The 14091-nt window shown below is 38.2% G+C and overlaps 1 protein-coding gene across 1 annotated transcript; it reads right to left on the reverse strand.

Annotated features, from left to right (window-relative positions):
- Window positions 1-11644: 11644 nt before the first annotated feature.
- LOC138883080 (uncharacterized) lies at window positions 11645-13422 on the reverse strand. The gene is made up of 3 exons (XM_070163740.1): window positions 13011-13422; window positions 12652-12926; window positions 11645-12067 (listed from the first exon to the last, which is right to left on the reverse strand). Exons 1-3 carry the CDS (start codon window positions 13420-13422, stop codon window positions 11645-11647), a joined length of 1110 nt encoding a protein of 369 aa, XP_070019841.1.
- Between the last annotated feature and the right edge of the window lie 669 nt (window positions 13423-14091).

Consider the following 14091-nt stretch of genomic DNA (forward strand, 5'->3'; position numbering starts at 1 on the left):
AATAGTCCCCGAGTGAGAACTGGCTCGAACTCGAGGTAAAGATAGCCCTGAGGCTTTATGAATAGTATTTAGCTCGAACTCGTGGTTAAGATAGCCACGAGGGTTTATGAATAGTCCCCGAGTGAAAACTACCTCGAACTCGAGGTAAAGGTAGCCCTGAGGCTTTGTGAATAGTCCCCAAGTGAGAACTGGCTCAAACTCGGGTGGCCTTTGGGATTTAATAGCCAAGCGAGTGACTACTCGAGCATAACTCGTAGATTGTTCCTAATAATTTCTGACAATCTGATTCACGATTCTTTGGTTCTGGCACCAATATCATGATGTAAGCGATTGAAGTGACTGAAAGGTTGCTCTGGTACGATTCTCAAAATCATTAATTGTCAGCGGCCAACAGTCATCCTTTTGGCTTCCTCAACACGTTCAAATGATCTTTATAAATAGACAAATCCTCATACCTTTGCCGATATTACTCCCTTAGTGCTTCCAAGATTTCATTTAGCCCCTTTCAATTTCCTTGAACTCTCCTTTCTCTTTTCTAACGACATTTTTCATTTTTTCGGATCCTTCGATTTAGAAATGTCAAAGACCTCTAAACCTATTCCTTAAACGGAAAAAGCTTCATCGTCTTCTCAAACGACCAAAGGTAAACCGGTAGTTCCTCCCAGTATCGAGGAGTGTACTCCTGGTCCTTGTGATACATCTTTTAATTTCCAGGTAGAAAACCCCTCCTTTGTTCCAGGACAATGCAAACTCGTGTCTCGATATGTTAGTTTAATAACCAAAATCGAGAAAGTGAAGGCTGACTGTCATTGGGGGATGGCGGTGCAAGTAGACATTCCTTCACAAGGACAAGACATAACCAAGCACAAGGCTGGTTTCCTCAGTGTATACACGTATCCTTTCACCTTAGGCTTGATAGAAGCCTCTTTACCATTGATAGATCCAGTTATCCTTAATTTCTGTAGCCAATATTAGGTGACACTTGGACAAATTAACCCATCATCCTGGCACATTATTTATATGATTAGGTATTTCTCAAACATGGTTGAGGGGATGCCTTTTACCCTCGACCATATAATTAGAATGTATAGCCCCCAAATTTATTGTGTTGGCCTGATTAAACTGAAACGTTGATCCCCAAAGGCCTTTTTAGCTAGCATCGACAAGGACAAGGACCGAGGATGGATGAGCCGCTTCATCTGAGTCAGGACCCAGGACCTGATCCCTGTTGAGAGAATGCCATTCCCCAAGGAATGGAATATGGATCGTAAGTAAAACATGTTTCGCTTAATCGGATATCTTTTCTTGACTTCGAATTGACTCTATTCGATGATACAGCCACCGAGTGGTACCCTGGTATCGTCGAGGATCTCCCAGGCTGGATCCGATGACTCGATTTGATTTGCCCATATGCTAAGCATGTGTGGGGAGATCTGGCTAAGGCCCATTGGGAGGATAAAAATCTTGGTGAAATTTATCTATGTTCATACTTGATCTCTTTAGATAAGATATCTTTTGCTAGTATTCTCATCCTTTGTGCCTATGCAGGTGTTGGGGAGGCCGTTTTGATGAGGAGAACCACGGCTAGGGAAGCAGATATCCTGAAGCCTGCTAAGGAGAAAAAGAGAAAGAATAAATCACCGGCCGAGTCCCCAAAGCCAAAAAAGGCTAAAGTTCAAAAGCCCAAGGCCGATTCAGCAGCCTCAACTTGGGAGGCGGATAAAAGTTTTTATGCCGAGGGTGAAGAGAGTGATGATTTCACACTGGTACTTAGGGGGAGAAGAAGTGCTCCTGCCTCAAAATCTACTAAGTTGAAGGTGACTGAGCCGGAGGATGCTGGAACTGAGGCCACCGAGGTTGTCCCGACCCGAACTGAGGGAATTGTAAAAGAGGGCTTAGACAAATTCCCTAGTTCGTCCATCGACCAAAACACATCGGGTGCTGAGGGGAACCTGGTTGATAACCCGAAAAAGCCAATGGTGAAGCCCTTTGTAGGAGCGAGAGGGCCCCCGTCGACCCAGTCGAGGTGATCAACGTAGATGAGCATCTGTTGGGCCCATTATTCTCACCTGGGCAAATATGGGATGCCCAAGATATGAATACTCTCGTTATGGCGGCATCCCTCGGAGAGAATAGTATGTTTGAAGTATTTTTTATTGGGGTTGAGGAAGGCCCCGATATCGATGCAACATTGATTTATGAAAAAGCTGAGAAGCTTCGACAACAGGTGTCACGACCCCTTTTTCCTCACGAAATCTGGGTTTCGACATTTTGGGACAACTGCTTTCCTTAAGAGGTTTGAAGAGTCGCCACCTAACGAATTAAGGTGCATTAGGGCACCTAGAGCAAATAACCCATGTACTAGTTTACATTACCAGATATTGGGTAAGGGCTCAAAATTACTTTGAGGGGAAGGTGTTAGGCACCCCTCGAGATCCACAACGAAGGGTCCCGGCCAAACTCAATTTAAGCGAATTAGTCTTTAAGGAAATAAAGTAGTTTAAACAAACAGAGATTATTTTAAAACAGGAATTAAAGGGGTCATATGTTTATTAGCCTATAGAATCACTTCCATGCAATACTCGGGCATTAGTGCACAGGTCATCGTCTCTTTTACTACCCAATTACCCTCCCCTTTTCAATTATTACCTAAGCTTTTGAATAACATCTAGTACGTACCTTATGCGTGCACTACCCGTCCCTTACCTTTAGACCTGAAGGTGTTTAGGTCCGCTATTTAAGATGGTTCTAGACTAACCTATGTTGTTTAAAAGGAAAAAACTAAGCGACAAACAAAAGTTAAGTAGGACTGTCACATAAGGAAGCAATTAAGTGGGCTCATGTTAACCTCTACAAATAGATAAACAAATGCACAAACAGAATATACAACAGTTTTATTAAAGCGAGCAGACGAGTAACTATTAGTTTGCCTACTGATTTTGTTAATACTCCGAATTCGGGCATAATTAACCTACAGACTTCCCTAAGTGATAGTCGGGAAGAACCTTATAGACATGGTATCTAAGCTGTAACCAGTTACTGATTTTAACAGGCAGATTTTATCTTTAAATCCGATAGGCATGCTTTCTAATTTTCAGAATTAATTACCCCTATAGGCATGATTTCTAAGTGCTGAAACTGATAGTTAGTTTTATTTCCTATAGACATGATATCTAAGTGCAGAACAGATTTTCTATATATCTCATATAGGCATGATTTCTAAGTGCAGAACTGATTTTTATAAGTCTCCTATAGGCATGATTTCTAAGTGTTGACTTGATTTAAAGTCCTATAAGTATGATCTCTAAGTTTCAGAATCGATTTCACCCTATAGGCATGATATCTAAGTTGAAACTGATTTTTTTATCTCCTATAGACATGATATGTATTAATCATGTAGGCAGAGAATTTTAAGAAAATTGCCATGAAAGTTTATTAGACATAATCCTATAGACATGGTCATTAATTCACATTGAATTGAAAATACATGCAGATCCTATAAATACGATTTCTAATGTGCAGAATTAAATGTAAAGTCCTATAGCAAGGTTTCTAACTTCCATATGTTCAGCACAAAGTCAAAACGATCATAAAATCCTATAGGCAGGATCTCTAAACACAGTACAGTATCCACATAATGTAATCAGCATAGTTAAGTCCTATAGGTAGGATCTCTACCCAAAGATATAAGAATAAACCCCTCCTCCCCCATCCTTTACTAATAAGCCCCAAATTTGTTTATTACAGAGAATATTACAGCCCGAAATGAATAAATTATATACCAGTATCAGTTATACTATAGGGAGCCTTCATAGGCCCAATATCAACATGTGAACTAGGCCTTCGAACATAGCAACATTGAACATAATGGTAGTCCATTCATAGTACATAAAACTGGGCTCCTGGTGTGTCAAATTTCACAGGGGCCTCAGGGACCTCGGGCAATGCTCACACCAGAATCACAAGTTCAATACAAAATTCATAAAGGATTTGAAAACCAGCCCCGATGTGTTAGAGTTCAAAGGATTCTCAGGGACCATAAGCAGTCCTCACACTAGGGTTGGTAGGAGCCCAAGAGACTAAGAGTATCCATTTGAGACCGGTACATCAAAGGTAAGGGGGACATCTTTAGGAAAACAGTTTAGTTTTCAGAAGCAAATAGATTCAGACTACAGGGTTGCAAATAGAGTTATACAAACAGAATCCACATTCAGCACATGATTCAAACAAGTTGGTATTTTTTTAAATTGGGTACTCATATCAGTAATCACAAAAGCAAGGACAGTTGAATTAATAGATAGAATAAGCCACATATTAATTACATGCTCACAATATCTAACAATAGGCAAAATAGGGAACATATAGCTGAATTGGACAAGGAACATATAGCTGAAAGTAACTTAGTCTAGCATTATCTCTAAATGGGATCATGTAATCATAGAGGAAACTGAAGCATGCTGAAAGTTTAAACAGACTAATCAAACAACACATATAGGACAAAATAGAATAACAGGGGTTAAGGCATAACAGTTGAAGATAAAGAAAGTAAACATGCAGTAGCAGTTAAGCCCTAGAACAATGTGGCCTTGGCTTTCAGCCGACCAAATAATAGCCACTTAGTATACAACTCAGAACAGGAGCCAGAGAGAGCTTAAGTTTTTTTTTTTGTAGTGAGAATAGGAGTTCCCATGATGACTAAAAGGGAATAGGGGGAGGGTTTTATAGCATGCAATAGAGCATAACACATGAGGTAATGAACCAATCACACGCAAATAAGGTATTAAAAATCAATTAACAATCACCTTAGGTCAGCATAGATCAATTAGCAGGCATAAAATCATGCTAGCGTCAGTTAAAGGAGTCAATCAGTAGTCAAATAAGGTAAGGAATAATTCCAGAATCAATTAGAAGTCGACTTTAATAAGTAGAACATAAAATTAGGCCAATAAGGTTAAGTCAAAGGGAAGTAGCATAAATTATTAATTAGACATTGGTCCAAATAAGGTAAGAACAGGTAAATCGAACAAAATAAGAAAGTATTAGTATCGTAGGGGAAAGGAAAGATTGGAATTTTAGTAGAAGATTTCGAACACCCTAATTTTAGCAAACCGAAAAATCAGCAGTAAAATAAAGTACATAATGTAGACTGGAGAATTCAAAAAGAAAACTAGAATCGAATAGCCTTGGTTTGATTCTGAAGATCAAAACCCAAAAAACATAGAGCAAGAAGCAGCGGTAGCAAAGAGATGTAATGGAATGCATAGAGACACATAAACGACATTATTAAATAAAATTAGTTAAGAAATTGAAAGACAAATTAGATCTAGAAAGATCTGAAACCCTAGTTTTTGGGTAAAACACCAAATCAACCGGAATAAAAGAGATTAACACATATTCGTGCTAAATAAACATATATAAGAGTTTATTAAAGGAAACTCATAATTGAATCAGTTTTAATTCGAGTAAAGAAAGGGTTTAAAACACTAGGTTTTAGCAAATCACAGAATTGATAAAAGATCAACAGATCCATAAATAATAGAGCAAATATAGATGAAGAAACATGTTTAAAAGATAGGATTTGAACCAGATTTGGGTCAAATCAAAGAGGATCTGAAACCCTAACCTTTAGGGCGTAGCGAATCAAGAGAAATATTAGAGAAACATTATAAATACATGCTTGGGCTTGAGATTGTCCAGATTCAAAAGGAAAACACGGATTCAGATGGAACAAAATCGGGGTACTTGACATATTTAGGCAAGTACCTAAGTTATTCCAGAATCTGGTGCCAAATAAGGGAAGAAACCTTGAATGGTAAGGGAGCAATGGGAGAATCCCATTAGAATAGGGATTCCTGGGGTGTTTGGATGGGACGGTGACTTTAGGGTTTGAGAGGGAGATGAGAGCATTTAGGGACGGTATTTGTGAGAAGTGATTAGGGTTTAGTCGGGTTAGGCTAATTAAAAGGGTTGGGGCGATATGGACCATTGATTGTAGAGATCAACGGTCCTGATTTAAGAGGGTTTTCGGGTCAGGTAGTTAATTGGGTAGGGTTAATTGGCTATTGGGTTGTGTATACAATTGGGCTAGCTCCGAAATTAATTAGAAAGGGGCTACATTTTAAATACCCAATTAAATCAGTAAAATAATCAGTAAATAGTCAAAATGTCATTTGTGCATGAAAAATGATTTAAAATAATAACTTAACATTATAAAAACATAAAAAGTCATTTTCTGTATAGAAAATATAATTATCCTTATGCATGGGCTATTATTGCAAAAATGGGCAATTCTAGTTTGAAAAATGCAAATGTAATTATAAAAATGCAATTAGAATATTTAAGCACTGTTGGGCATAAATGATAAATTTAGATGATTAAACCATCATAAAAAATGGTATGAGGGATAATTATTGGATATATGTATAGTAAAAATGCAAAAATAAATTGGTTTAAAGCCTTTAAAAATTATAGAAAAAATCACAGAAATACTCGTGCATGTTTGTAAATGCATATTCAATATTTTGAAAGTATGTATGCATATTTAAAAATATATGAGGGAAAAATTGGGTATCAACAGTTGTCCATCTTTACCAGGAAGGATGAAAGAGTTGTCGGATAAAGAAATGATGACCGATTTTTACCGAATGGGGGTGTTTTGAAAAATATAGGTCGCACCCTAGTCTCTGAGCTGCGTACATATCCCTGTTATACAGGAATCAGGCCACATGTAGTTCTTGACCCACCGGCGAATGAAACCAATGGAATTGTTATAGGAATAGTAGTATGTTTCGGAAGAGGTTCTTTTGGTGAAGGGTGGTATTGGATGGGTTTGTGCGGAGTTATGAAGGGTGAATCTGAATTGTAACGGGCATATCACAAGGTAGGTATCTGAGCGGTCATGGGGTGAAGGCGAGTAATTGATGAGAACCAGTTACATGTGAGAGTATAAGTGGGACAAACGAGAACCGGAGCGAAGGTTACTCCTGTTTGAAGAATGGTTACTTCCTGGATTACCTGCAAAACATACAACATGATTCATGCAAGTATATATATTATTGCAATAATTTAAACACCCTTATGAAAATACGGAGGCATGGCTTGTGAACACGTGATTTTTCCCTCACATGAATTACTCCAAAAGAATTCCCAAAATTAGGTCTTTTCTTTAATTATGTGTTATTCTAGGAATTACTGTGCGATTTTCCTGATTGTTTGCATATGTTTGTGTGCATGTTTAATTTTATTAATGCATTAAAAATACAAAAAATATAGCGTCTGCACTTAGGATTTGACTTTACATTTTTTGGAATTAATTAATAATTATGTGTTTTACAAAAATGAAAAAATTCACAAAATATAACATATCTTTTTAGTTTTAGTCAAATTTTGTGATTTTCTTTTGATTTAGTATTTAATTATTTATGATAATTATTATTTAGAGTTAATTAATATTGTTTTAAGCTAATTTGGGTATTATAATTTAATTTAGGATTTTAGTCTAATTTTGAAAAAATAGTTTGGGAAACAAATAGAAAAAGAAAAAGAATTAAATAGAAGAGGGGAATATAGATTTGGGCCAAAATCCCCAACCCAAATCAAATACACCCAAAACCTGTCCCAACCCGGTCCGCCCTTTTACCATCCAAACGTCGTTGTTTACCGACCATTCATCTGAGCCGTTAAAGATCGTTCATCAAATGGTCCAGAACGCGCCCCATCGCTCGTATCCGACCCCGACCCGTTTTTTAAAGATTGATTCGATCTCAAAGGTGTCTAAAACGTCGTCGTTCCATTTAGTCAGATGATCCAAGTCGTTGATATCGTTTGATAGAATGGCCTGGACCCAGTTCCACGCCTAGTATATAATTTCCCAACCGTACCCCGCCCCCTTAGCCCCCTCAGAACCCCCCCATCTCATCTCTCGTCTCCCTCACCCAAACCCTAGAGACCAGCCGCCACCATACCCTCACCGTCCTAGGGTGGCGGCACCGGCTCCGTTCACCGCCAAATTTACACCCCGGAACCCCCCTCAGTTGAAATACCCGCTCAGTTTCCTTCGAATCTGCCCAGAACTTTTCGAATATCGAATCTGAGTTAGAGCCTGAGAACCCTCAATTCTTACCAGTGCATGAAAGGTCATTTTTTTGGTTTTCTGGGCTTATTCAAGCCTGTTTCATCACAAAATAATGACGCTCGTTTGTTATCCACCAAGAACAAATGTTTGGTATTATTTTGGGTTGATTCAGAGTGCCAATTCCAAGTTCGAGCCTGACTGGTAAGTTTTCCGAGTTTATTATTTATTCTCAATTAGTAATATTCTGTTGTTTATCCTACCTCATCTCTTTTTCTTTTTCTGGTCGATTTTAATTGAAACTCGACCAATCCGTATGTTTAAAATAGCTTTCGTCCATGGGTTTTGTTGATTGTGAATATGTTATTTGTTTCCTTAATGGTATTATCAGTCATAACTTGTTAATCATTTAGTCAATTTAACTAACATTAATCTGATAATTTAATTAATTTTTTGTTGATAAGAATTGATTAGTGTAAGTTTAATTCAAGTGTTTCCCTAACTTAAGGAAGCTTCTCAACAGTGGTAGGGTAGAAATTACATTACTAAATTAATTAAAGACACTAGGCTAATGGAGATAATTAAAATGGAAAAGGGGATTGGTAATGGAAATGACACTAATTGATTAATTTAGAAACAAAGTAAGTGGGGATAATTAAAATAGGGAAGGGACATTCGTAATGAGGATTGCACTAATTGGTTGCCTATAAAAGGCTGAAGAATACAGAGAGTTAAAAAAGGAGAACATTATGAGATTCTAAAAATACTGAAAAAGGGAGGAGAATAGTCTGGTACTCTGAAATACATAGATTCTGAGACTCTAAAATACAGAGAAGAGTTAAGAGAACATTCTGAGAACTATAATGAATAACACTGTTTCATTGAGTTATTGGTGATTTCTGATGTTTCCTTAGGGCTGAAACAAATTCTGGATAGCTGATAGTTGAAACGAGTTGAAATCAAGTCGGGTTAAGGTCTTCTGGTTCATTTGCTTGGATTAAAACTGTTTTCCTAGGCTGTTATTTCATTTTTCTAGGTTTGAAACTGGTTGAAAACTGCTGCTGATTGCCTGCTGCTATTACTGCTGATTCTTCATTTTTCTTATTTCGTTTACTTCCAAGTGCTTCTTGCATCCTGAATCGCATGTGAAGTGCAAATATATGTTCAACATGATAAATGTTGAAATTCAGTTTTTGTCATTCAAGGATCTTGTGATTGCTATGTAGTTTATGCCTTCTATACATGTTTTGGTTGTTTATTTATATTTCTAGTTTTAATCTCATTTATAAGATAGCCTGGTGTCATAATTTAGTAAGTTTGGGTTTGTAAGTTAGCTGAAGCTCGTTTGTTTGGATGAGAGTATAATGTTTAAATCTCTTGTAGTATAGTTGACTTGTTCACCCTTCTGATTATGGAAACTGCAACGCTAAACTTAAATCTTATCTCTATTTCAAGCTACAATCTTCATTTTCTGTTGTATAACTTTCATTGCTATTGAGATATGGATAGCACTAGGGACCAGTCTATGGGTTGTAGGGTAGTGTTTTGTTAATTTTCAAGCAATGAGGCATGCTGCTGTGGTTAGGTCACAAGAGTAAAAGCAGGAATGGTCCTGATGCTTGTCTCATTTGGAACTATTAAGCCTTGAATTTTGGGGTTTCATTTGGTCCTGTTCGGTTGGTAGGTTATCACTTCATGCATGGGTTTGAAATTAGTAGTGGTTCATGTTAAATAATGAAACTGAACAAATGGCATTTAGTCAACACATTCATTGCTTGCTATGAAAAGATTTGTATGAAAATCATGCTGGATCTTGGTTATGCGCCAATGAATTTTTAAAACCATTTCTTAAATGAATTTTGATTTTTTCTTGGGGTGGTGATGTTCTCTTGGATTGCTAGGTGACAGAAATTGTTGAGTTTGTTTAATTAGTTGAAGTTCATAAATAATTGTATTAGTTTAATTCCTTGTCTTCCTATAGTTTTCAACTGATTGGTTTTATTTTCTCTAGCGAATGTGGGGATTTATAGAACTGAGCCCAACGTTGGCCCAATTGAGGAAGCTCATGACAGACTTGGCAGTTTGTCACATGTTTTTTGGATCTTCTCGTCCATTTAAAAATAGGCTCCTCCCAGGCCAAGTCTCAGAACGCATTCATAAAAAGACTTGTGTATTTCATGGACTTGAATTTGTTTAATTTTGCTAAATTCATCCTTCGTACTTGCGAGGGCATCTTTATTGGAACAATTCTCGTTTAATAGCTTAGTCATTTGATGCAGGATCAGCTACCAAGTAGACTCCATTTTCAGTAATTAGTACCCCTTCAATGCCTTTCCTTCAACTAGTTTCCTTAAAATGAATTGGGGCAAGCCACATTAGAAAAATAATAATAGTTATGGCCCTCCAAATTTTAGTTTGATTAATCCTTTTAATATGGAATTGAGGTGTGCTATGCCAAACAAAAATGATAATTGCATGGCCCTCATTTAATTAATCTTGTATTGATCCTTAGAATTCGAGACGTGCCATTTAGATAAAATTCCATGGCCCTCGCAAATTGCAAACGCGTAGTCATTTTAGGCGCGTTATTTTAATAATTGACTACCTTAAACTCGGGTGTGAATTTTATGTGACCCAAATCCAAATCTTAATAACGTTGAATAAAATGTGTTTTGGATTGTGGGTGCATTTCATGTTGTGCGATACAAAGACATATTTTAGACGATGTTAAATCTTCTTTAAAAAAATGCAGTTAAAAGTTAAAATTTGCACATAGGTTCGAAATGTTCTAAAATCAGATAATTAAGCCAAATATGACAGTTGAGCGACCGTACATAGGTTCGAAATGTTCTAAAATCAGATAATTAAGCCAAATATGACAGTTGAGCGACCGTGCTAGAACCACGGAACCCGGGAATGCCTAACACCTTCTCCCTAGTTAACATAATTCCTTACACGGATTTCTGGTTCGCGGACAGTTAAACAGAGTCAATCTTTCCGTCTATTTGGGATTGAACCGGTGACTTGGGACACCATAAATCTCCCAAGTGGCGAATCTAAATTCATTTAATAATAAATCCCATTTTGATTGTCCTTTAATTAGAAAAACTCCCTTATGCACCCTTCCAGGTGTAGGTAGAAAAAGAAGGTGTGACAGGGTTTAGCCTCAAGCAAGATTTGAGACAGGGCTTAGTCTCATACAAAGAGAAGGCAATGCTTAACCTTATGCAAATGTGGAGGCAGGGCTTAGCCTGATGCAAGATTTGAGACAGGGCTTAGTCTCTTGCAAAGAGAAGGCAATGCTTAGCCTTATGCAAATATGGAGGCAGGGCTTAGTCTCATTCAAGGTTTGAGACATGGCCAGTCTCATGCCAAGAGAAGGCAATGCTTAGCCTTATGAAAAATTTGAGACAAGGCCTAGTCTCATGCAAAGAGAAGGCAATGTTTAGCCTTATTAAGTGAACAAGTAGCAAATAGGAGTAGAATATTTCTTAGATGGAGATATATTTGCGTCTGGTGCCCTGATTGATAGTGATTTTGATATGTGTATATTTGCGAATACTCCTATTATGTTCACTGTGCCTGTATCCAAAGAAAATTTGAGAGTTTTGTGGGGGAGGTTGGTTCGTGCCTTTGTCTGGTTGCTTTGCTTTTAAAGGATTCACACATGGATTTCATCAGGTCACTATTGAGATTGGTGGCATTATCAGTGATAATGGACTCGGGAACCCCAAATTGGTAAACAATACAATCCTTGACAAAATCTTGGACGACTTTGTTGGTTATAACTTTGTAAGATGCAGCCTCTACCCATTTATTGAAATAGTTGATAGCCACTAAAATGAACCGGTGCTCGGTAGAAGCGGTGGGCTCGATTGGACCGATGCCATCCATTCCCCAAGCAACAAAAGGCCAAGGTGCACTTGTTGCGTTGAGCTCATTTGGTGGTACCTTTATCATGTCTGCATATGGCATTGGTGGCATTTCTGGATGTACCTGATGCAATCCATTTCCATGGTCATCCAAAAATATCCATCTCTGAGTATCTTTTCGGCTAGAACAAATCCATTAATATGCGGTCCACAAGTTCCGGCATGTATCTCCTCAAGCAATCTGGTAGCTTCCTTTCCGTTAACATACCTTAACAACCCCAGATCAAAAGTTCTTCTATACAAGGTCCTTCTTCTTTGGAAGAAGTGAATAGACAGCCTCCGCAAAGTGTGTTTCTGAGTATGGTTTGCCTGTTCTGTATATTGTCCTTTCGCCAAATATTCTTTGATGTCGTGGAACCAAGGTTTTCAATCTGTTTCTTCTTCAACATATGCATAGTAAGTTGGTTGATTATGGACCTTCACCGGGATGGGATCGATGAAATTCTTATCTGGATGTCGTATAATTGATGACAAGGTGGCTAGTGAATCTACAAACTCATTTTGAATTCTGGGCACATGTTTGAATTCTATCTTTGTGAATCTCTTCATCAATTCTTACACATGATACAAGTATGGTCGTATCTTGGTGTACTTTGTAGCCCATTCTCCTTGAACCTGATGTACTAGAAGATCCGAATCGCCCATTACCAGCAACTCTTGTATATTCATATTGATGGCCAAATTGAGCCCCATGATGCAAGCCTCATATTCTGTCATATTGTTTGTGCATGGAAACCTAAGCTTTGTGGATATCGGGTAATGTTGACCTGTTTCTGATACCAAAACTACTCCAATGCCCACTCCTTTGAAGTTTGCAGCCCCATCAAAGAACATTCTCCAACCGTCGTAGGCTTCAGCAATGTCCTCTCCAACGAATGATAATTTTTCATCGGGAAAATATGGTTTTAATGGTTCATATTCTCCTCCCACAGGATTTTCAGCAAGATGGTCTACCAATGCTTATCCTTTGACTGCCTTTTGAGTAACATAGATGATATCGAACTCACTTAACAATATCTGCCACTTGACTAACTTCCCGGTTGGCATGGGCTTCTGATAGATGTACTTTACAGGGTCCATCCTGTATATGAGGTACGTGGTATAGGCATAGAAGTAATGCCTCAATTTCTGAGTTGTCTGGGTCAAAGCACAGCAAGTGCGTTCTAGCAAAGAGAATCGTGCTTCATAAGGTGTGAACTTCTTACTCAAGTAGTATATGACTTGCTCCTTTCTTCCTGTTTTGTCATGTTGTCCCAAAACACATCTGAAAGATCCGTCTAACACGGATAGATAGAGTAGCAAAGGTCTCCAAGGTTCTAGCGGGACTAGGACTAGCGGTGTAGTTCGGTATTCCTTGATTTTGTCAAAGGCCTTCTGACAGTCTTCGATCCAACTAGTTTCAGCATCCTTCCTCAACATTTTGAAGATGGGTTCACATATTATTATGGACTGTGCTATGAAGCGGCTGATGTAGTTGAGGCTCCCTAGGAAGCTCATCGCATCCTTTTTTTCTCTTTGGTGATTGTAACTCTTGGATAGCCTTAACTTTGGACGGGTCCAACTCGATTCCTCGGCGACTGACAATAAATCCCAACAGCTTTCCTGTAGGAACCTCAGATGCACATTTTGCTGGGTTCAATTTTAGATTGTACCTCCTTAGCCTGTCAAAGAACTTTCTCAAGTCTGCTATGTGATCTGCGACCCTCTTAGATTTGATGATGATGTCGTCAACAAATATCATATCATGGAAGATGGTTGTCATGACTCTCATGTAAGTAGCCCCAGCATTCTTTAGACCGAATGACATCATCTTGTAGTAGTACACTCCCCATAGTGTAATGAAAGCTATTTTCTCTGTGTCTTCTGCGTCCATCCAAATGTGACGATAACCTGCAAAGCAAGCCACATAGGATTGGAGTTCATGCTTGGCGCAATTGTCGATCAGAATGTGTATATTTGGCAGTTAGAAATTTTCCTTGGGACTCGCTCTATTTAAGTCCCGATAGTTCACGCATACCCTGACTTTCCCATCTTTCTTCGGAACTAGTACTATGTTGTCTAACCAAGTTGGGTACTCAACTACCCTGA

This window comes from Nicotiana sylvestris, chromosome 12 (assembly GCF_000393655.2).
Source record: "Nicotiana sylvestris chromosome 12, ASM39365v2, whole genome shotgun sequence".
Taxonomy (NCBI): domain Eukaryota; kingdom Viridiplantae; phylum Streptophyta; class Magnoliopsida; order Solanales; family Solanaceae; genus Nicotiana; species Nicotiana sylvestris.